Source organism: Oncorhynchus masou, chromosome 5 (genome assembly GCF_036934945.1).
Source record: "Oncorhynchus masou masou isolate Uvic2021 chromosome 5, UVic_Omas_1.1, whole genome shotgun sequence".
NCBI classification, from domain to species: domain Eukaryota; kingdom Metazoa; phylum Chordata; class Actinopteri; order Salmoniformes; family Salmonidae; genus Oncorhynchus; species Oncorhynchus masou.
Window position 1 is genome coordinate 27,076,831 of NC_088216.1, and position 24,973 is coordinate 27,101,803.

Here is a 24,973-nt window from a genome sequence, read left to right on the forward strand (position 1 = left end):
ACGTCGTGCACTACTTCAATCGGGGGTCATTTTGGGACACATCCAGAGATTCACAGGGATTTCCACCTGGGCTTCCCCTGTCTCTGTGTCAGAGAAGAGTTGCACAGGACTGTGGATTGTGTTGAGGAGGAAGAGTACACTGGAGATGATAAATGTACAAGCCACGATGTTATCATGGTCAAATGCCCTTTCCTGAGACTGCAGCAGTGGCCCATATTGTATATATTTTATTTTTTAAATACTGCGGCATCATACATTAGTCTATTGCAATGTTTCATACATTAGAGTCTGTTGCAGTGCCTCAAACATAAAGTCTATTTAATTGTAATATCTAATAAGTCCTGTTGTTTTTTTACGGGGCTTCAGTGGGAAGCCCTAAAGCTGAGATAAACAGCTCTGGGGACTGCAAGGAACTGAGACTGCAGCAGTGACCCATAATGTATATTTCAAAAAATACTGCGGCATCATACATTAGAGTCTATTGCAACGTTTCATACATTATTCTCTTGCAATGTTTCTTACAAAAGTCTGTTGCAGTGCCTCATACATTAGAGTCTGTTGCAATGTAATATCTAATAAGTCCTGTTGTTTTTTTACGGGGCTTCAGTGGGAAGCCCTAAAGCTGAGATGAACAGCTCTGGGGACTGCGAGGAACTGATGGTGTCAGCAGCAGGAAATACAAGGTCTCTCTCCAGCGCCAGGGGCCAACAGTGGTTATTACACCTTCTTAAGTAACAGCAGGCTTCTCCTCTGCAGTGGCTGGCCTGGGGGAGTCGTTTCGCCTTAATTGCATTTGCACAAAAGTAATGGTCTCGAGGTGGGGAAAGTGCCAGGGAAGAGTGTATGCGAGAGTGTGTGTGTGTGTGTGTGTGTGTGTAAGAACAAGAGTGTGTGTGTGTGTGTGTATGAAACTACATGACCTTTTCAATGCATAAAACACACCTAAAGAAAACCAAACAGACACACAGCAGAAGGAGAGAGAACAGTATGTTTAGTACCTTGTAGGCGATGCTGTTGAGGACCTTCATGGCCAGGTCGGACACCTCTGGGAACGGGTCGGCCGCAAGGTGCAGGAGAACCCTCCAGATCTGTGTGTAAACGCTGTTGAACGACACCCCTGCAACGACACACAGCATGATTAACCATATACAGAATTATCCAGCATTCACAGACGTGACTTACCGTTAATACACACAGGCACACAGCATCAATTACAATCAATACACACACAAACTGAATTACCATTCCACATAATGACCCAACACAGTGTGAACACCATCAATTTACATTAGCGAACATCTACATTCTGTCTCCCATTCTCAACAAGCACGTAAACACAGCATGATTAGCATCAATATTTGATTAGCAACCATCAATAAGAGAGCCAACCTTCTCACCATCTCATTTTCTCACGTACGCACACAGCATGATTTCCATAAACACTCAACACTCTCTCTCTCTCTCGCACAAACACAACATGCTTAGCGATCACACTCAACCACTGAATTCTCCATCATCATCGCATACAAACGCTAACATCCAATTGATGCTAATCATCTGTCATCTAATATCCAAAAACATCCACACTGACTGGCCATTGTCTCACTTGTCCTTCACTCAGTCATCTGCTGAGGTGCTGGAGCCAACATGGCCGCCGTGTCAGGTAATGCAACTCATTAATCAACACACACAATGAAGGCAGCTGGCTTCTGCAACATTGCTGATTGTGAGAGAAACATGACTGCCAATTGTCATCATCATGCGGAATATGAATGAGCAAGTGCTCTGCTATTGTCTTTTTTACCGACCGAGGGCGACAGGTCTGTGTGTTTGTGTATCAGAGAAAGTGTGTGTGTTCACTTTGGCGATTATTCCCACCTTTCCACCCAGGACTATCTCCCCACCCCAACTTTTATTTATCCATTTTCTTTCTCTCCTGTCGTCCTCTCTGCGGTGTCATCCCTCATTCCAAGCTGTCACTCAACCTGACAGAACACTGCAGTGCCGCTGAGCTGAGTTCGAGAGAGACGGTCACTCACCGGGCTTGGCCACGAAGGCGCTGTCAACATCAGTTTGTTTTGCTCCGGGCCTAAACCTGCCTGTCACCTTTCTCTTTGTATTAGGAGTGCCCCCCTCCTCTTGTAGTTCATTATTTTGGCACATTGACTCTCACTTTGCAAGGAACACAGCACTCCCTCTATCTAGTTTCCATGCTTTCTCCCTCTGTCTGATGCAATCTTCTGTTTGTCTCGACAAACGGAAATGAAGGTATCCAGCTGTTAATGCCCTTCTCCCTCTCCCCAGCACTTCACACTTGTAGACAGAGAACAGAATGAAAAGTGTACTTAGGGAGTTGTCACTTCATACTGAGGGTAAGAGAGGACACTGTCTTAACCCTAGACAGGAGACACATCCTCCAGAGGCTGTAGAATGAGGGACATGTGAGGGGAGGCGTGGCAGGCTATCACAAACTGTTGCGGCTAGCCAGTGCATTTCATAGACACACTGTGTGAAAATGCGTGGAGGCACATGTCGCAGCAAAAATCGGGAGCTCTGGTTAATAGTACTGCAGCAGATTGTAGTGTAAGCCGAGAGGTGGGTGAGAGCTGGAGGGGGAGAGCGGGGAGAGACAGGAAAGAGTACATGCGAGAGAGATAGCAAAGGGGGGGTAAGCAAGAGCGGAAGCATGAGAAAGAGAGAGAAAGAGAGCACGGGGAAAGAGGGAGCGAGAAAGCAAGCCAGCAATCAGGCAAGAGAGAGAGAGCAAGGGAAAAAGCGAGTGTGTGTAAGCGAGAGCGGGTAAGCGAGGTAAAGAGGTGATTAGGTTCTAGCCCGGGGGCATGAATGTGATTAGGTGCTGCGGTAAACAGCCCTGGTGATGAATGTGAAATACCGTTTCCCCTCCATTTAAACAGGGAAATACTTCAGTTTTCACTGGCATAGACACATTATCACCACAGCACCCTACACAGTTCAACATCAGTGACTACAGATCATCCCCAGGCTGAATTGTCTTCAGCTAGGCCTTGTATGAGGACCTTTGCAACATCTGCACAATTTTACAACCATGTTAAATCCTAAACGATATTTCTCACGACAACAGCTACACTTGGAGCTTCCCCTGCAGTATCCTGACAAGACAGAAACATGTCTCAAAGGTCATCCGTTAATGCATATTTAACACCCAATCCAATATAAGTCTTGGTCAGCCTCTGTAAGCTACATTTCCTTCATTCAAACACGAGCATCTTAAATGCACTGCCACAGGGAGAAGTTGAGCCAAGTTCTTGCTGTGGCCAAACAGAAATGTCAGGGAGGATATCAGAACGCCTTAGAGTAGGTAGGTGTGCTCTGGGTGGTATTTTGCTGTGTAAGACAATCATTTTTAAGGCCAGATTCACTAAGCGTTTCCAACTTATTTTCTGGAGGGAATAGAATCTCCTGTTTCTGTAGCGTGAGGCAGCTTGCTGTACAAATACACTCCTTGGACAGGAAGCAAGTCTCTCTCAGGGCCTTAAAGAGATAGCTCACCCAAAATTCAAAGTCCATATTCTGTGTCATCTGTTGTGTTGATTTGGGAGTGAACTGTTCCTTTACGAAGGGCACTTCTATCAACAACCAGGTATTGCCCAATCAATTCTATATTGTGTGTGACTGACCAGTGTTAGCTAACACAACCCAATTGTGCTCCTGCAACATGGCTAGGCTCCCAAACAAGTAACATATCTAAATGTTTAGGCATCGAGTCAGCACTATATTGCTAAACCCTCTATGGTACAACCCCATGGTGTTTGTTTATGTATGCCATGGCATGACCTGCTAGCTGGGTCAGAATCAAGCACATAGGGAGGTAAGGACAATGGAAATAGAATTACTAATACTATTCTATAGCAAGAAGCTAAACTGGACACAGCATGGTGGGCGAGGGGCCAATTTCATACTCAACCTGTTTAGAATGAATCAGACCCCTTGGCGGTGTTCGAGACCCCAGTGCAGCTTGGGAAGGGTTTAGATTGAGGCTGAATGAACGCTAAACGTACTGGTTTTAAAAGGGTAGCGACAAAAACATCTACCAGAATGTGAATTTTTTATACTATATACAAAAATATATTTGATATCCATTTCCTGGTAGTTTATTTGTCAGACTTGGTAAAGTGCATGCCACTGTGTCCTGAAAAGACCCATAGATGTGGCTGTGTTGGGCTTGGCCAATCAGGGCTTCCTGTGGGAGTTGATTAATACGGGATTATTTGATGAATCTGAGTTAACGTAGCAGTGTGTTCCCATGGGTCAGTGGTGCACTGGAGGGATTTATTGAAGTGGGGAAGCGTGTGTAGTGTACTTAGTACACGTCTCACGCCACCCCTCTGTGTGTGTGTGTGTGTGTGTGTTGTAGCTGTGTCATATTTTGGAGCAGTGTTTCCCAACTCTGGTCCTCCTGTACCCCCAAACAGTACACATTTTCATTGTAGCCCAGACAACACACCTGACTCAACTTGTCAACTAATCATCAGGCCCTTAATGAGTCGAATCAGGCAAGTTTGACCGGGGCTACAACAAAAATATGTACTTTTGGGGGGGGGGGGGGCTGGTGTTGGGAACCACTGTTTTGGAGTACTTGGTCAAATACAATGGCAGTTGGTGTGTGAAGTGGGCATTTCTCAAACTGGCAACAGAAGGTAGGGAATCCCCATCTCTCTCCTTTGTGTTGCTGGTGAGTTAATGCTTTTTCTCCACACACGCAAACTGAGTGTCAGGACGTATCAAGGCTTCTGCCAATCACCACAGCATAGGGGAAACAGAGCGGGGCCAGCCCTCAGTGAGACCAGGAAAAGCACTCAGTCTTTTGGAGCCAGGGGCACCCTCGTGAGTTGAACAGTAGAGGATGGTAGGTTGAGAACAGGTCTTACCTACAGGTAAGAGGGCATTGAAGCAGGGGAAAGGGAAAAGTATAGGAAGTACAGGGCTCCAGACTGTGACCGCTTAGTCACATTTTGACTTGGCTGTGCAAGTAAAAAAAAAAAAATTGGTTGCATCGGCACGAGCTGAACATTCATTACAAGGTCAACTCACTCAAGGTTCAAAACGTTCTATTTTTCTGGCTGCTAAAGCCATGATTTGGTCAAACAGTAGAGTGCATTATCCTCAAGATTCGTGCAATGAAAGTGTCTGCCCAGCCCCTGTAACTGCTTCGCTGGTGACTGCTGTGACACGCGAGCCACACGCTCGGCCCCCTCTGATTCTATAACATTTAAAAATACAACTGTGGGAAACAACAACTGTTGAAGAGAGGATGTTTTCAACTTTCTGGGGTATAATCTTTATATTGAGGTCAATAGCAAATATATATATATATATTTTTAAAGATATTTTATACTGAACAAAAATATAATCTCAACATGTAAAGTGTTGGTCTCATGTTTCATGAGCTGAAATAAAAGATCCCAGAAATGTTCCATACACACAAGAAGCATATTTCTCTCAAATGTAGTGCACACATTTGTTTATACGTGCACACAGTATTTCCCCTTTGCCAAGATAATCCATCCACTTGACAAGTGTGGCATATCAAGAAGCTGATTAAACAGCATGATCATTACACATAGACGTCTCAAGTTGAGGGAGCATGCAATTGTCATGCTGACTGCAGGAATGTCCACCATAGCTGTTCCCAGATAATTGAATGTTTGTTTCTCTACCATAAGCAGTCTCCAACTTTGTTTTAGAGAATTTGGTAGTACGTTCAATAGGCCTCATAACTGCAGACCACGTGTAACCACGCCATCCCAGGACCTCCACATCCGGCTCCTTCACCTGGGGGATTGTCTGAGACCAGCCACCGGGACAGCTGATGACACTGAGGATAATTTCTGTCTGCAATAAAGCACTTTCGTGTGGAAAAAAATCATTCTGATTGGCTGGGCCTGGATCCCAAGTGGGTGGGCCTATGCACTCCCAGGCCCACCCATGGCTGTGTCCCTGCCCTGTCATGTGAAATCCATAGATTTGGGCCTAATACATTTATTTTAATTGACTGACTTCCTTATATGAACTAACTTGGTAAAATAGTTGAAATTGTTGCATGTTACATTTATATTATTGTTCAGTATATGGCTTTGAGATATACAGAGTGCTTGAAATGTGCATCAGCCATTGCTCGTGCATAGGGTAGTAGGCTACAAACTGTAACGTTTCTTTAGGACATTACATTCAGATTAATGCATGACTACGAGCAGTGAGTATTATATATAGTGTTACCAATGTAGCTAATGTTTTTTGAGTTTTAGCCCCAAATAAATTTGCCTTTGATATTAATGCAAAAAAAGGATTCCGGCAAATTAATCTCTATTGAACAAAAGAAGTCAGAACATTCTGGAGCCCTATTTTAACAGTAACAGATAAGGTGATGACTATTTCTGTTCTATTGTTTGAAGCCTTGGAAAGGAATGGTGCGACCAAATCACGGGCTTGTTCCACCAACAGAAAAAGAGAGTATCAGACTAAAATGTTAGTCTGTTAATGTTCGCCAATTGTAACTTCCACTTAAGTAAAATGTTTAGTCTCCCATTGACATCAATACATGACTAAGTAAACATTTGACTTAAGTGGTAGTTACTACAACCCCTTACTACTGAGAGGAACAAGAGGTGATTTGGAATAAAGGAGAGGAGTAGAACTGTAAGACTAGGGTGGCAAGGGTAGTGAGTGCACGCTCAGTGGCAAGGGTAGTGAGTGCACGCTCAGTGGCAAGGGTAGTGAGTGCACGCTCAGTGGCAAGGGTAGTGAGTGCACGCTCAGTGGCAAGGGTAGTGAGTGCACGCTCAGTGGCAAGGGTAGTGAGTGCACGCTCAGTGGCAAGGGTAGTGAGTGCACGCTCAGTGGCAAGGGTAGTGAGTGCACGCTCAGTGGCAAGGGTAGTGAGTGCACGCTCAGTGGCAAGGGTAGTGTAAGCTCAGTAGCAAGGGTAGTGTAAGCTCAGTAGTAAGGGTAGTGTAAGCTCAGTAGTAAGGGTAGTGTAAGCTCAGTAGTAAGGGTAGTGTAAGCTCAGTAGTAAGGGTAGTGTAGGTCAGTAGTTTTCCTACCTATGAGGGAGTTGAGGGAAGAGTAGGAGGACACTCGTCTCATCTTGTCGATGGTCTCAAAGGAGAGGATGTACTCGTCGTTGTCAGGGCTACCCAGGGTGCTGCTGGCACTGCTGCTGGTGCTCAGGTTACCTGGAGAGAACGTCACCGGACCACCTAGACATACAAATGACAGAATAGTAGTTACACAACATAATCACTATACCCTGAAATATAGCATATTATACCAGAATAACTATACCCTGAAATATCCCACATTATACCAGAATAACAATACCCTGAAATATCCCACATTATACCAGAATAACAATACCCTGAAATATCCCACATTATACCAGAATAACAATACCCTGAAATATACCATATTATACCAGAATAACAATACCCTGAAATATACCATATTATACCAGAATAACAATACCCTGAAATATACCATATTATACCAGAATAACTATACCACATTATACCAGAATAACTATACCTTGAAGTAACAGTATCAAATGGAGCGTGAAAATAAAGTACTTGTTCTGCTCTGATTGTTGTGTGTGTCTGAAGGTAAAGTGAAGTGTCAACTTATTACTAGCCCCCCTCTCCCATCTCCCTCTAGCTAGAAAACTAGAAACTACAAGCTATTGACTGGACCTTCCATTCAATCTCCCCAGCCTATTCTAACTGTCCGCCCGAGTCATCACACTCTATAACTCTACACAACTTCCCATTATCATCGGCTGACTCACACAAAATGGCTGCCATATATCCCTGTAACAGAGTGCATATTGAGATGGGGATTGGGAGTAGGCAAGGCAGCCTAAAAGGTTTGTCATGGCTGTTGGTGACAAGCATCGCTGCCAGTTAGAATGAGTGGACGATGTGGATTCAGAGAGGCTGTAAGCGGTAAGCTAACGTGCTAGCGGCTAGTATTACTCAGCGTGGCTATATTGCCTTTTGGCTTCAGCGAGAATGAGCTGACACCTGAGTCAGTCAGTACTGCGGGGGCTGAGAGGGGGTCAAGAGTGTAATCCTCCATTAATGCTGTGGGTGTATGATGGACATAGGCTCTCAAACTGTGTGTGTGTTTTGTGTGTGCAAGCAGAGCAAGACAGCCCCCCCCCCCCACCCACGCTAAACCCTAGCGTCATTGTGGTAAGCCCGAGGAGAATTATCTTCTCTGTTGTGACTTTGCTATCATGACTATGATGACGATTCTTCAAATCCCCTCAAGTAATTCTTTGGGAAAGAAGAGAGGCAGTCAGAGGGAAGAGAAAAGTCTCTACCCTTAAGTCGCTTTCATTCTCTCCATCTCCCCCTTCACAGTATATAACCACATTAATCTCTCCATGTCTCTTTTTTTCAGTTCTCTCTCTCGCCTGCCTCAATGTCATCCTCTCCATCTCTCTCTCCTACCCTCTTCGTTGAGGTTGAGGTTCTGCAGGCTCTTGTTGAGGTTGCGTGAGGTGGTGGCAGCTCTGATGTTGGTGTAGGAGTTGACTGAACGCAGCCGCGGGATGGCCGGGCTGTCGCGCACTGGAGTCAGGTTACAGGGCTCTGTACACAGGCACACACAGGGGAAGGTCAATTAACCCATTCATTTGGCACTAAATGGAATACAGTAGCGACATGAGTCAATATGAGGTCATTTTAAATATTGATGTGCTCTATCAAAACATGCTGCATATTTCATTCAAACTCTCCCAGAACCCTAAACCCCATTTCACATGTACAGTAGTTAGTGTCTGGGACAAGTCTAAGTGGACCAGTGTGCTTTAAAACAATACACATCAATGACTTCCTATTGTAATGATTATGACAGAGGTTGGAAGTGAGTGTATGTGGTGTGTGTGTGTACCTAAGGTGTTGGCAGTTGAGGGTACAGGGTAGTTCTTCTCCTCCTCCATGAACTGCAGGGCCACGGTGCAGAAGTTACCCTCGTACTGAACCACCAGGTGACTCAGAGCCACCACCAGCTCCTGAAGAACACACCGCCACCACACAGTCAACCAGAACCCAACACACACACGGTCAAAACCTAGTCAACCACAGCAAAAGACCTAACACAGCCCATCGCCCCACAGTACAAATCAGTCAACGACGTCAGCAAGAACATTGGAAATAGTGAGGTGAGAAAAACGTGTGTGTGTGTGTGTGGGCCCACCTTGCGGACCACAGGGCTGCCGTCGTTGATGAGCTGCGCCAGCATCATGGCCACGTTGTGGTCGATGGTCGTAGAATGGTCCGTCCGCTCGGCCGAGTTGCCCACAAATGTCCCCAGGGCAAACACCGCCGCACAGCGCACCTGAGGAGACCGGGGATAGTTTGGTACCAAGAGAACTCACTCCCTAGTCCCTTCCTGGTTGGATCCAGACCAAGTCATTGGTCCGTCATTGGTTAGATTGCTTTGGTGCTGCTTTAAAAAAAAGGGGGAATCAATACTAATATTCCCTCCTTAATCCTCTCATTTCTAATGCAGACATATTTACTGAGAAGATCAATGGTGTCTGAAAATAATATTTTACCATTGGTCACGCAATACCGCCCATCACACTAATTGACTGTGTACGCTAAATAACAATAACTCCTACTTCTAAATTGTTATCAATAATCGCCCCAAGAAGCCACAAAGGAAGTGCAGGTTCACATAATATATTGTTTATTCCCTAAGTATCTCTCCATGCACTGCCAGTCATACGCAAAACTAACTCAAACCTGGCCCAGTGTGTGTGTGTGGGTGTGTGTGTGTATATATTGCAGAGTAAATATGCATCTCCTCTTGAGAAATCCCCCCAACAGGCCTCAGCTGAAAATTCATTAAAAACTCTCACCTTAGTCACTGATCTACATTCCTCAGTCTGTCTCTCTCTGTTCTCTCCAGTCTCTATCTCACTCTATCCATCTCTCTCACTCTCTGTCTGCATTATATGAGGTACTTGACACACACACACACACCTTCATTTTAAAGAGGGGAACTGGGCTCAGATTCACCAAAACCTTCTTACGCAAAAACCTAAGCTTCTCAAGAAAAAAAAGAGTTCATAAGACAGTAAGTGCAATTCTTCCACAACGTCTTAGGATTTTATGATTTTCTTACCAGCTTCTCAAATATCTTCTAAAAAATCTTCTAAAGATGTTGCTAGGCAACCATTTCCACTAGCTATCTAGCTAGCAACGGCAATCATGTTAGCATATTTTCTACTGAGATTACGGTTCTAAAACATGTCCTTGGGTTTAAATAATCAATACAGAAACTTTCAGATGAAGTTTGTGAGTGAATAAAACAAGTTCAATTGCGTTCATGAGATTCTTCTCTCACTGCCCCGAGTTTAAGACAAGGGTTTGGCTTTCTTGGAATTAACAACATTTCCAATAACATTATGTTCAAGAATCTAATTTCTTCTTAACTTCTTGCTTCAGGAGAAACATAAGAAATAGCAGAAGAACATTTCCAAGAACCTTTGAGGAATAGCAACTTCGCTTAACTTTCTTCTTAAGTCTAGTTAAGGACAAAATGGCAGTTAAGAAGAAATGTCTTAAGGTTTTGTGAATCTGGGCCCTGAAGAGGAGGGAGCTGATCAAACTAGCCGAGTAATAAATATACATTTTTAAATTGTAGTTTGTGTGTCTCTGGGTTCTCCAAAGTTCCTGGTGAAGCGCTCAAATACCCAATTCTCTTCGGGCATTGTGAGTGTGTACATAAGGTTGTGTGAGATCAATGTGTGTGTGTGTGTGTGTGTTTACACCAGAGTGGATGCGGACCCTGGTCTCACCACTCAGTCACAGAAGCTGCCTGGCCCTTAGAGAGAGAGGATGCCCTGCTAGGCTGCTGGCAACAGATGTTCCCTGTCCCCGTGTGTGTGTGTGTACGCCCTGCATGTCACCCATGTGAGGTGGGTGAAATACAGCGCAAACTGACTTCACTGTCCCTCAGGTCCTCAAAATCCTAAAGGAGCCACTGAACCCTCAATCTGCGAGGTGTGACATACACACAGCCACCGTGCGTACGTCCCAAAGGGGTGTGTGCGCGCGTACGTCCCAAAGGGGTGTGTGCGCGCGTACGTCCCAAAGGGGTGTGTGCGCGCGTGCGTCCCAAAGGGGTGTGTGCGCGCGTGCGTCCCAAAGGGGTGTGTGCGCGCGAGCGTCCCAAAGGGGTGTGTGCGCGCGTACGTCCCAAAGGGGTGTGTGCGCGCGCGTACGTCCCAAAGGGGTGTGTGCGCGCGCGTACGTCCCAAAGGGTGTGTGCGCGCGCGTACGTCCCAAAGGGGGGTGTGCGCGCGCGTACGTCCCAAAGGGGGTGTGTCCCAAAGGGGGTGTCGCGTACGTCCCAAAGGGGGTGTGCGCGCGTCGTCCCAAAGGGGTGTGCGCGCGTACGTCCCAAAGGGGGTGTGCGCGCGTACGTCCCAAAGGGGGTGTGCGCGTACGTCCCAAAGGGGGTGTGTGTGCGCGTACGTCCCAAAGGGGGTGTGCGCGCGTACGTCCCAAAGGGGTGTGCGTCCCAAAGGGTGTGCGTCCCAAAAGGGGTGTGCGCGCGCGTACGTCCCAAAGGGGGGTGTGCGCGCGCGTACGTCCCAAAGGGGGGTGTGCGCGCGCGTACGTCCCAAAGGGTGTGTGCGCGCGCGTACGTCCCAAAGGGGTGTGTGCGCGCGTGTACGTCCCAAAGGGGTGTGTGTGTGTGTGCACGTCCCAAAGGGGTGTGTGTGTGTGCACGTCCCAAAGGGGTGTGTGTGTGTGTCCCAAAGGGGTGTGTGTGTGTGTACGTCCCAAAGGGGTGTGTGTGTGTACGTCCCAAAGGGGTGTGTGTGTGTGTGTGTACGTCCCAAAGGGGTGTGTGTGTGTGTGTGTACGTCCCAAAGGGGTGTGTGTGTGTGTGTACGTCCCAAAGGGGTGTGTGTGTGTGTGTGTGTGTACGTCCAAGGGTGTGGGTGTGTGTGTGTGTGTGTGTGTACGTCCCAAAGGGGTGTGTGTGTGTGTACGTCCCAAAGGGGTGTGTGTACGTCCCAAAGGGTGTGTGTGTGTGTGTACGTCCCAAAGGGGTGTGTGTGTGTGTGTACGTCCCAAAGGGGTGTGTGTGTGTGTGTACGTCCCAAAGGGGTGTGTGTGTGTGTGTACGTCCCAAAGGGGTGTGTGTGTGTGTGTACGTCCCAAAGGGGTGTGTGTGTACGTCCCAAAGGGGTGTGTGTGTACGTCCCAAAGGGGTGTGTGTGTGTGTGTACGTCCCAAAGGGGTGTGTGTGTGTGTGTACGTCCCAAAGGGGTGTGTGTGTGTGTGTACGTCCCAAAGGGGTGTGTGTGTGTGTGTACGTCCCAAAGGGGTGTGTGTGGGTGTGTACGTCCCAAAGGGGTGTGTGTGTGTGTGTACGTCCCAAAGGGGTGTGTGTGTACGTCCCAAAGGGGTGTGTGTGTACGTCCCAAAGGGGTGTGTGTGTACGTCCCAAAGGGGTGTGTGTGTACGTCCCAAAGGGGTGTGTGTGTACGTCCCAAAGGGGTGTGTGTGTACGTCCCAAAGGGGTGTGTGTGTGTGTGTACGTCCCAAAGGGGTGTGTGTGTGTGTACACGTCCCAAAGGTGTGTGTGTGTGTGTGTACGTCCCAAAGGGGTGTGTGTGTGTGTGTACGTCCCAAAGGGGTGTGTGTGTGTGTACGTCTCAAAGGGGTGTGTGTGTGTGTACGTCCCAAAGGGGTGTGTGTGTGTGTACGTCCCAAAGGGGTGTGTGTGTGTACGTCCCAAAGGGGTGTGTGTGTGTGTACGTCCCAAAGGGGTGTGTGTGTGTACACGTCCCAAAGGGGTGTGTGTGTGTACACGTCCCAAAGGGGTGTGTGTGTGTACGTCAAAGGTGTGTATTCCTTCCCTCTCACCTCAGGTATGGGGTCGGACAGCAGGCTGTAGAGCTTCTCGTGGGCACTGTCCCTGACACCACACCAGCGGGCCGAGTCAAAGTTCTGCCAGATGCGTCCCAGGCAGATGGCCACCCACTGACGGAGCAGGGGATGAGGGTCAGAGAGCTGCTCCAGGCAGATGGCTATCAGGTTCCCCTGCAGACAGGCCTCCTGGGGGGGGGGGGTTGAGGAGGATGAGAAAGGAGTTGGAAGGCAGGCAGGAAGGAGAGAGTGTGTTAGAGGGGCCATGTCAGTAATTCACACACACGCACGTCCAAGGCCTTTATGACTTGGCTTTAGGCTGAGCTTCCCATCTGGAAGTCTATGGGCAAACCCAACAGGGATCTAACCTCTGCCTCCCACTGTGAACCTGAAGGGTCGACGTCCAATACTTGACTGTTAAGAGTTCGTCACCTTTTATTTGGGGTTGTATTGGTTCCTGTGGCTATGAAAAGCCACCACTTGAAAGCCTATACCTATTTTGGCAGACTCTTTGTCTTGTGGCAGTATCAAACCACCCTCCATCCGACAACTAGAGCAGTACAGGGATTCAGTGTACATGTTGTAACTTGATCACACCGGAGCTGAACCCTACCGGTAGGAGTATCATCACTTCTAACCCCTGAAGTTTAGGCCACGTGTTCCAACCAATCCAACAAACGGAAGGAATGATGAAGTGCTGGTTAAAAGGAAGGCAGAGAGGTATAAATACAAGGCGGCGAGAACTTTGAACGAGCGGCCCGTCTCTGTAATGTTGGAGCTCATCTATTATTAACACAGAGCCAATGGGAGACGGAGAACATTAAGTAAACAGAGAGAGAGGAGGGAGAGAGAGAGGAGTGTGCAAAAAATATGAAGAGCAAGATTAATAGATAGATAGAAAGACCGAGAGACAGAGCGCGCGCAGGCCAGAGCGACCCGACAGAGCGACCCGACCAGAGCGCGCGCGCGCAGGCGAGAGCAACCCGACCAGAGCGTGCAGGCGAGAGTGACCAGACAGAGCACCGGGACCGAGACCCAGGGACCGGCAGAAAGAGAGAGGGGGGTTTGTAAGGCTATGTGGATCTATGATAGACTCAAAAAACACAAAACCGCGTGAAGAGGTTTTTCTGGGAATAGAGGAGTATACATGATAAAGTGTTGTCAGGAGAGAGCAGAATGGGAGAAAATTTTAAAAATATGACTGGCTATCCACTGAGAGTTGGGGAGAATTAAGAATTGTGTCTGTTGAAGGGTTTTAATCTATGTGGGGCTTGCTTGATAATAGCGTCACCTTTAAAGTGATTTCTTCATCGAATAATTCTCCCCTAACTTCTCTCCGGTGTCCCCTTTCTCTCACAAGATACACACACACACACACACACACACACACACACACACACACACACACACACACACACACACACACACACACACACACACACACACCTGGCCTGTGGTGTAGCTGTTGACAATCACAGCCAGGATAAAGACAGCCATGGTGCGGTGTTCAGCCTGAAACAGGAAACACAAGAAACACAGTCAACTGCCATGTATCAACTCGGTTCACCAACACCTCATTCATTACTGGGAGCTATGGATCATAGCACACATGTTTGAGTAGGTAGAAGTCAACACTAACCACTGATACAGGGTCAGATATATTCTCAGCTAGAATGGAAAAGGTTATGATCGGAGGGAAGGGCAATCTGATTCTAGATCTATGGTTAAGGGTAACCCACGGGTGCCTTGTGGAGCTTTCGGTTTTCTCATGCTCTGATTAGGTGATACTCACAGGCATGTAGGGGTCGGCCAGGACAGACAGGAAGTACTTGTGTCCGTTGTCCTTTACCAGGTCTGCCTGACATGACTAGAGAGAGCGAGGGAAAAAAACAATCCAGTACGTCAGTCTTGTCACCTTGTCATTAATCTGCTGTTATTACACGAGTGATGAACAAAACACGACTCAGACACTTCACTGATAACAGACTCCTGCCATCCTTACAGTAGAATCAACTCAGCCTAAATAATAGGATTTATTCTATTTAAGTAGATTACTTTATTGTGCTCCTTGAGGAAAAGTGTCATATGTTGCAGAGCGACAAATATGCAACTACTCAACATAATATTTATAACCAAGGTTAAAGACATAGCCTAGACATGATTGAATAACGCAATTCAATACCTGAGTCACACTACTAATTTGACAGAGGGGGAAAAAAATTACTTCTCTTCCTGTCCTTTCATCTCAAAGTCCTTTGATTATTCTTCACCATTGACAAACACTGATGACTACTCGGGTGTCTGGATGCTAAAGGATCACTAGAATAATACAGACTGTCCTACCACCTTAGGGATATACGGTAAGTTCTACCATGGAAGTAAAAAAAGGCAATATGCTTTGTGTAAGTGAGTTTTAGGGCCGCCATTTTATTCAACAGCTAAAACGTGCCAAAAGGACAATGTTCTTTGTGTTACAGATAGCCATGTTTATAGTACGTAGGTTATCACGTACTTATGGCCTCGACGAACATTACCCATTATTGATATCCAATATCTAGCTAAATACTTAAGTTGGGTGAGGAACCAGTAAAATAAGTAGCACAAATCAAATCTTGCTTCTAGTTCCGACAGTGCAGCAATATCCAACATGTAATATTTAACAATTTCACAACGACTACCTAATACACACACAAGTAAAAGAATGGAATTAAGAATATATAAATATTTGGACAAGCAATAGAGCGGCATAGACCAAGACACAGTAGAATACAGTATATACATAGATGAGTAATGAAAGACATGTAAACATTATTAAAGTGACTAGTGTCCCATTAATTGAAGTGGCCAATGATTTCAAGCCTGTATGTAGGCGGCCGCCTCTCACAACTCAATCTCCTGATGATGATTACTCTATATTAACGTCAACTGACGTTAAACTGATTGACTGACATTAACTGACTGAATGGGTTCATTTTCTGCTTTTATCTGGGACTGTTATTGACTTCATGGCAATAATTTCTCTGTACAGCTACACAGAGCTGCTCCATGTGACGGATACGACTTGATACGACTGTCCCTATATAGACACATATCTACTATTCCGTAGGTAGAGTGAAATTGGTTTAAAATAAAGTGCAACAATTAAAATGTAGCTTGCTATGACGGTAGGAGTCTGGTATGGTTTGGTTATTGTAATGTGTACACTGACTAAGATCAGGGCTTTGTGATGGCCACTCCAATACCTTGAATTTGTTGTCCTTAAGCCATTTTGACACAACATTGGAAGTATGCTTGGGGTTATTGTCCATTTGGAAGACCCATTTGTGACCAAGCTTGAACTTCCTGACTGATGTCTTGAGATGTTGCTTCAATATATCCACATACCTTTCCTCCCTCATGATGCCATCTATTTTGTGAAGTGCACCAGTCCCTCTTGCTGCAAAACACCCCCACAACACAATGCTGCCACGCCTGTGCTTCACAGTTGGGATGGTGTTCTTTGGCTTGCAAGCCTCCCCTTTTTCCTCCAAACATAACGATGGTCATTATGGTCATTTTGTTTAATCAGAGCAGAGGACATTTCTCCAAAAAGTACGATCTTTGTCACCATGTGCAGTTGCAAACCGTAGTCTGTTTTTTTAATGGCGGTTTGGAGTAGTGGCTTCTTCCTTGCTGAGCAGCCTTTCAGGTTATGTCGATATAGGACTCGTTTTGCTGTGGATATAGATACTTTTGTACCCGTTTCCTCCAGCTTCTTCACAAAGTCCTTTGCTGTTGTTCTGGGATTGATTTGCACTTTTCCCACCAAAGTATGTTCTTCTCTAGGAGACAGAACGCGTCTCCTTCCTGAGCGGTATGACGGCTGCGTGGTACCATTTACATTTACATTTAAGTCATTTAGCAGACACCATGGTGTTTATACTTGCGTACTATTTGTTTGTACAGATGAACGTGGTACCTCAGGCGTTTGGAAATTGATCCTAAAGATGAACCAGACTTGTGGAGGCCTACAATTTCTTTGCTGGTGTCTTGGCTGATTTCTTTAAAATTTCCCATGATGTCAAGCAAAGAGGTACTGAGTTTGAAGGTAGGCCTTGAAATACATCCACGTGTAAACCAATTGACTCAGGCTAATTGACATAGTTTCAGAAGCTTCTAAAGCCATAATTTTCTGGAATTTTCCAAGCTGTTTAAAGGCACAGTCTACATACACTAAGTTAACTTCTGAGCCACAAATTGTGATAGTGAATTATTAGTGAAATAATCTGTCTGTAAACAATTGTTGGAAAAATTACTTGTGCTATGCACAAAGTAGATGTCCTAACCGACTTGCCAAAACTATAATTTGTTAACAAGAAATTTGTGGAGTGGTTGAAAAACAAGTTTAATGACTCCAACCTAAGTGTGTGTAAACTTCCGACATCAACTGTATGTGATAGTGTGTGTGCCTTAGTACTCACGCTGTCCACAGCCAGGATCTTAGCCCAGATGAAGACCAGCAGGGGTCGGAGCTCCCGCGCAGAGCTCTGTAGCAGCTTCAACACGTAAGGGAAGATCCCTACGGAGAGGGCCTGAAAACACATGAGATATTATTCACTTTAAAGTTCCAACCTAAAGAAATCAGAACTGGCTTTAACTATTGTGTCTTTCTAGCAACACCTCTATAATAATGAGAAGACTAAGAGGCCCCTAAGGCCCTAAATCTGTGTCTATTTTAAAATATATATACCAAATACTCCTTCCCGAAATGGAGTAAACTAATGGATGACAACACTTTAGCTTCTACTTCCAGCTCATACAGTACTATATACATTTTACAGCTCTTATTTATGAGTTCTTATTTGTAGTGTCTACCAGTTGATATAGATTGTTTCAGACCTGACAGTAGATGAGAGCTTGTATATCTACAATAATCATCTATCTGTGCTAGCTAAACTTGTATTTTGGCCATGTGTTTGTGTATTGGTAGACCAGAATGCTGCATAGTTTCTCACCAGACTGACGGCCCAGGGACCCAGGTCCAGGAAGCGGCCGAGCAGGTCCAGCGCTCTCAGCCTGTGAACCTGACTCAAGAGGACCTGAAGGAGACCAGGGAGGGGGGCGAGGTCAATACCGTGGTGTGTTCAACGTGTTTAGTGGCATCGTGAGCAAAAGGAGAGCGGGAGAGGTGGAACAGGTGGCTCACACCACTCACCAATATGCTGGCACTGGCAGTTGTTTGTCTCTCTCTCTGTGTGTGTGTGTGTGTGTGTGTGTTTTTGGCTGCTTCAGGTGTACATACCATATTAGCATAAGAGTAATTAGGTGAATATGAATACATGTGCATGGGTGTGTTCCCAACAGTGGAGGCTGGTGGGAGGAGCTATAGGAGGACAGGCGCATTGTAATGGCTGGAATGGAATCAATGGAACGGTATCAAACAGATCAAACATCTAGAAACTGCTTGACTCCATTCCATTCCAGCCATTACAATGAGCCCGTCCTCCTAAAGCTCCTCCCACCAGCCTCCACTGGTTCCCTGCGGTATATGACATTGCATTTGTGTGCATGTGGGTGGGGTGTAATGTTAACAGATTGTGCGTGTTTTTGGCACCATCAGGTCCGGACGTTGGCGTGTCCCCGTGTGCCGTGGGCGTGAGGACATGCGCGCACGGGGGGGGGGGGTTAGATTCCACACGCCCCCCCCCCGATCAACCCATACACACTACTATTTCTAGCATAGTTTTGTGTATTATTAGAGCAGTGTGACCTCAACCCAGCAGCTGAGCGAACACAGGAGGAGACCGGGGTTGGACCGTGCCAGGGCTACCCCTCGTGAAAAAGGAAAGCCTGGGAATATGTGGTCTGTCTGTTATACAAGAGGAGGAATATTCAGCGATTGAAGAGCGGTTGGAAGCGGAGGGATGAAAAAGTATACTTCTGAACGATCGGATTATATAAGCAGAAAAGCACACACAGAATAGCAAAGTCGCTCATCAATCGTGTCCCAACTGCTGAGACAAGTGACAGTGACAAATCAGAATCAGTGGGCGCGCGCGCACACACACACACACACACACACACACACACACACACACACACACGACTAAAGCGAACAGACCAAGACCAGCTCAAATGACAGGAAAACGAAAGAGCATTTTAATCTCTCATAGCATGTGGGTGATTATCAGTAACACGCGTTACAAGTCATCAGGCAGTGAGTCAACCAGTACAGATGTTCAATCTGCAGCCACCCACTGATTCACTAGACTGTCGTAATGATTGAATGGGCTTTGTGAGAATGTGTCTCCCCTAGAACTCCAACCCTTCTGAGCTAGCAGTCGTAGGACATCACAATTTAATGACTCATCTTTCCCAATCCTTTTGTTTCAATGGGAAGTATGTTACTATGATGACATCAAAAGGCATTCTCTTTCTGACCCCTCTCCTTTACCCATTTTCCCAAAGCTCCTCATCAATAGATCACACACAATCACCCGCTATATCTCGGAGAACGCAATGACATAGCTTTATATATTAGAGATCAACGTAAGATTGTCTGTTCTTACGTTCTTACGTGGGTGTGTACAACGCTCTACATGCGCACACCCACACAAAATCACACCCGCTCCGCTCCCACCCATCAAAAGAAAACCCCTCCACACTATCCCTCCCCGATGGTTCTCCCAGACAGCCTCCTGGTTTTTATTTGCCTTTCTTTCCCCAGTGGACGTGTGAGGGAAAGCTGCAGCTCTCAGCTCTGCTGAGTCAGGGGGAAATGATCACGCTGAGTACAGAATGGAGCCGGACAGCATAGGGGCTAGGCCAGCACAACAACACATGGGGCCACTGCTGCTGTGAAGTGCCACTTTCAAGAAAACACAGCCTGACGTAAAGGGGCTTAGGGAGAGAGTGAGGGAAGGCGAGAAAGAGCAGCGAGAACCAGAGAGCGAGAGAGTGAGAGGGAGGGGTGCCTGGAGGAGCTAGCAAGGCAGATGAATGCATTATTTGTGCAGTTAGAGAGCAGACCATGATTTAACTGAGCCAGGCTTACAGAGAGCATGCAACTGCTTGACATTTAAAGGGTAACTCCGCCACGCCATTTTAAACATTTGAAATGTTATTATAATTATATATTTTTTTTGTGTAGTGGCCACGATTTAGCAGCGGTGGCTTAATACATATAGGGTAATTACTGGGGGAAACTAAATGTTCCCAAACAGATTGAAACGATGGAGTATCCTCCTGGAATATCGACCCCACCACTCGCCATCGTACAGAGCTAGTTTCCGGCTGCGCCACACAACAGGACAGGTTGAAATGCGCCTATTAGAATGTTGATTACAATGTGGGCATAGCCTCTAGTTGTTTTAACGGAATAGCCTGAATGTTTTGTCAGATCAAATTTACTCAAGAGGAGTAGTTTAAAAGCATAATTATTTTATTTGTATGTATCCATTCAGGTTCACAGTGCAAAACCACTCCCACCGTCCCCGATTAAGTTGCAGTGTGTGTGAGTACGTGTGAGAGAGAGAGAGTGCGTGAGAGAGAGCGCGTGAGAGAGAGAGAGTGCGTGTGAGAGCGCGTGAGAGAGAGAGAGTGCGTGTGAGAGAGCGCGTGAGAGAGAGAGAGAGCGCGAGAGAGAGAGAGAGCGCGTGAGAGAGAGAGAGCGTGAGAGAGAGAGAGCGCGTGAGAGAGAGTGAGCGCGTGTGAGAGAGTGAGCGCGTGTGAGAGAGTGAGCGCGTGTGAGAGAGTGAGCGCGTGTGAGAGAGTGAGCGCGTGTGAGAGAGTGAGCGCGTGTGAGAGAGTGAGCGCGTGTGAGAGAGTGAGCGCGTGTGAGAGAGTGAGCGCGTGTGAGAGAGTGCGTGTGAGAGAGAGTGCGTGTGAGAGAGAGTGCGTGTGAGAGAGAGTGCGTGTGAGAGAGAGTGCGTGTGAGAGAGAGTGTGTGAGTGTGAGTGTATTGTGAGTGTGTGAGTGAGAGTATATTGTGAGTGTGTGAGTGAGAGTGTATATTGTGAGTGTGTGAGTGAGAGTGTATATTGTGAGTGTGTGAGTGAGAGTGTATATTGTGAGTGTGTGAGTGTATATTGTGAGTGTGTGAGTGAGAGCGAGCGAGAGAAAGCGTGATAGAGTATGTGTCTGTGTGAAAGAGGGAATATGTCTGTGTATAACAAGTCTCTCATAATTGACTGAAGTGATTGTGTCATCTTCCACTGCAGGTACATGACTGACTGTCCGGTAGGAGAGAAGTACATTTCCTGCTCAGTGGTGTAGCCTGTCTTGTGCCACTGCCTCTGGGTGATGCAGAGCTCCGATGATGACCCTGCCTACGTGGTAAGATTCAAGCTGACACACAACAGACCTTGAGAAACGCAAGGAAAACACCAACCTCACATGGCCACAGCACTAACCCAAGGTTTAAGGACCTGAAGTGCTTTCCCAGACCTGAGAGGGGTGAGGTGTGGGCTTTGGTCAGCTTGCTGAAAAAAGAGAGGCCTGCACAGCAACCTGATGAAGCAACAGTCAGAGCCACCAAAGAAAGCTGCCCTCTTGTTGAGTTCTTCTGAGTCTGATGAAGAGGAGTCGTCCATTGAAAAATGTGTGGAGCGTTACAAAGCAGAGCCCAGCATCAGCATGGAGTACTGTCCACTACAGTGGTGGTCACAGCATGCAGGGGCACACCAGTTGGCCTGCACTGTTCGAAGGTCCCTGGTGAGAGGTTATTTTCAGTCTCTGGGCATATCGTACAGAAGAAGAGAGTAGCTTTATCATCTCAAAATGTCAACAGGCTTGTTTGTCTCTTAGCAACTGGCTCAGTGAAAGGAAATAGGAGGATGACTGAAGTGTATGGTCACAGGTTTATGTTCTGTGGAATTCATGGCATTGTGGGATAGGTTTATGCTGTTTGTTCTTTGTATCCATAGAGCAAGTTATTTTTTCTTATAGCCAATCATTAATTGGGAGAAGAATAATCAATAATAATAATTTTGAATGGCTAAAGATTTAACTGTGTGTGTGTTCGTGTTTGTGTGGGTGGGGGGTGCGCCTACTGGGAGCATTAGTAAGTTACAGGAATTTTGTACTGCTTAACTTGTTTATGTTGAATATGCCATCAAGAATATTTTTTTGTGTTTCAGTCCCTACACACCTACAACTCAATACACAGCTTTTGTTTTTAAATGGAAAAATCTTTATTTAGCAGCAAATTTGAGCAAATACAACATTTGCGATTAACTACAGAATTTAATGAGATTAATTGCAATTAATTATTTTAATAGTTTGACAGCCCTAGTCGAAATTTAGTTCTCTTCAGTCCATGTCATTACGAATCACATACAATGATATCACCTTAATATGCTTCCTGATTAAATAAGAATATTAGTTTGTTGGAACTGTTGCGAGTTTATATCTTCCATATTTCGGCATTGGGAGGTGGTAAGATTAGGAGGCGTTTCCACACTTCGGACCAATCAAATTCAACTCGATACCCTTGCTATTTTCATCTCCAGATCTGTGACTTTCTATTCCTCGAAACCCAGTTCATCAAAGTTGAAAGGGGATGTTGCCATGGCGATTTAAAGGGAAAGACTCCGAAAACTGAAAGATATTTTTCGGGTAGGGTAGATATTTTATGCCCGTGTGTGTGTGTGTTTGTGCACCTGCAGTACGATGGGGAGCTGTTCGGGGGGGTTCCTGTTCTCCACTCCCATGGTCAGCCACACCTGGAACGCTGTCAGCTGCTCTGCAAAGAACGGACTGTGCTATTGGGATGAAACAAATACAATCGTTTTAATACATCTATGATGAATATACATCTAAATACATACAGTACATTGATACTGAGCTTACTCACAGAGTACATACACTATATATACAAAAGTATGTGAACACCCCTTCAAATGAGTGGATTCGGCTATTTCAGCCACAACCATTACTGATTGGGATATAAAATCAAGCACACAGCCATGCAATCTCCGTAGACAAACAATGGCAGTAGAATGGACTTACTGAAGAGCTCAGTGACTTTCAATGTGGCACCGTCATAGGATGCCACCTTTCCAACAAGACAGTTCGTCGAATTTCTGCCCTGCTAGAGCTGGCCAGATCAACTGTAAGTACTTTTATTGTGAAGTGGAAAAGTCTAGGCGCAACAGCTCAGCCGCAAAGTGGTAGGCCACACAAGCTGTCCCTGGTTGCAACACTCACTACAGAGCTCCAAACTGACTTTGGAAGCAACGTCAGCACAAGAACTGTTCGTCGGGAGCTTCATGAAATGGGTTTCCATGGCCGATCAGCCACACACAAGATCACAATGCGCAATGCCAAGCGTCGGCTGGAGTGGTGTAAAGCTCGCCGCCATTTGACTCTGGAGCAGTGGAAACATTCTCTGGAGTGATGAATTACGCATCACCATCTGGAAAGCCAATAGACAAATCTGGGTTTGGCGGATGCCAAGAGACTTTGACCTCCCCTGATGCATTGTGTCAACTAAAGTTTGGTGGAGGAGGAATAATGGTCTGGGGCTGTTGTTCATGGTTTGGTCTAGGCCCCTTAGTTCCAGCGAAAGGAAATCTTAAAGCTACAGCATACAATCACATTCTAGATGATTCTGTGCTTCCAATTGCTTCTGTGCTTCCAACTTTGTGGCAAGGAAGGACCTTTCCTGTTTCAGCATGACAACGCCCCTGTGCACAAAGCAAGGTCCATACAGAAATGGTTTGTCGAGATCAGTGTGGAAGAATTTGAATGGCCTTCACAGAGCCCTGACTTCAACCCCATCAAACACCTTTGGGATGAATTGGAACTGCGACTGCGAGCAAGGCCTAATTTCCCAGCTTATCTATTACTCTTGTGGCTGAATGGAAGTAAGTGCCCACAGCAACATTCCCACATCTAGTGGAAAAAAATTCCCAGAAGAGAGGATGCTGTTATAGCTGCAAAGGGGAGACCGACTTCATATTAATGCCCATGATTTTGAAATGAGATGTTCGACGAGCAAGTGTCCACATACTTTGGGTCATGCAGTGTATCTTGACCTGCATACAAACACAGCTGTAACCTCTCAAACACACAACTCAACAATAGCATTATCCATTTAATAGTTTGATCTAGAACACCATTATCTAACACACAAATTAGGCTTAATGCATCGATAATGAACTGTACACACAATACCATACATCTCATTGTAGAACGAGCTTTGTAACAATGTTTTATTTATTTAGGTTGTGTGTGTGTAAGTTATATAAGCATGTGCACGGCAACTCAGCACGTCTACAACGCAACACGCAGATACTAATCTTTATACAATCGGCAACACACAGTAATCATGAAACTAATGCAGCACACCTCTCTCTGTCACACACACACACCCCCCCAACCGAACAGAGTAAATTCTTACACCGATCTGTCTATTACATAACACAGCCTCTATTGTAGCCTTGACGACCAGCTGCAGTAGTGTGTGAGAACATGTGTCACTTCATAATGTACCACCCTTTCTTCCCTGCTTCCCTTCAGCCCCACATAGAGCAGGGCTGTCATGACGATGTGTCTGCCGCTATTAACTGCGCCATGAGCAGTTTCATCATCGTCGTCCCATTAATATAGCAGAGGGAATTACAACAGAGACTCTCCCGCTGCTGAGACGAGAGGGAAATATTACCACTGGTTGAGGAAGTGAATTTGTGAATAATCAAAGCACCACCGCGATGCTCTCTCAACACTCACACGCGCACATACACACTAGAGGTTGACCGATTAATCGTAATGGCCGATTAATTAGGGACGATTTCAAGTTTTCTTAACAATCGGAAATCTGTATTTTTGTGCGCCGATTTGCCGATTTTTAAATATATATATTTTTTAAACCTTTATTTTACTGGGCAAGTCAGTTAAGAACACATTCTTATTTTCAATGACGGCCTAGGAACGGTGGGTTATCTGCCTTGTTCAGGGGCAGAACGACAGATTTTCACCTTGCCAACTCGGGGGAGGCAATCTTGCAACCTTACAGTTAACTAGTCCAACGCAATAACGACCTGCCTCTCTCTCGTTGCACTCCA

General features: G+C 46.0%; 1 protein-coding gene across 8 annotated transcripts in view; it reads right to left on the reverse strand.

Moving 5' to 3' along the window:
* The window catches only part of LOC135538943 (regulatory-associated protein of mTOR-like), a 172,203-nt gene that overhangs the window by 28,322 nt on the left and 118,908 nt on the right, over positions 1–24,973 (reverse strand). For all 8 annotated transcript variants that reach the window (XR_010455515.1, XR_010455512.1, XM_064964850.1 and 5 more), the window contains exons 12-22: positions 22,568–22,669; positions 17,924–18,007; positions 17,390–17,500; positions 14,722–14,796; positions 14,376–14,441; positions 12,927–13,118; positions 9,235–9,375; positions 8,929–9,049; positions 8,487–8,627; positions 7,083–7,238; positions 999–1,117 (exon numbers count right to left, since the gene is read on the reverse strand). Coding sequence is in view for 6 of the 8 variants with exons in the window: in XM_064964850.1 (XP_064820922.1) it covers positions 999–1,117; positions 7,083–7,238; positions 8,487–8,627; positions 8,929–9,049; positions 9,235–9,375; positions 12,927–13,118; positions 14,376–14,441; positions 14,722–14,796; positions 17,390–17,500; positions 17,924–18,007; positions 22,568–22,669 (1,308 nt within the window). In the remaining 2 variants the exon portion in view is untranslated. The remainder of the gene's footprint in view (positions 1–998; positions 1,118–7,082; positions 7,239–8,486; positions 8,628–8,928; positions 9,050–9,234; positions 9,376–12,926; positions 13,119–14,375; positions 14,442–14,721; positions 14,797–17,389; positions 17,501–17,923; positions 18,008–22,567; positions 22,670–24,973) is intronic.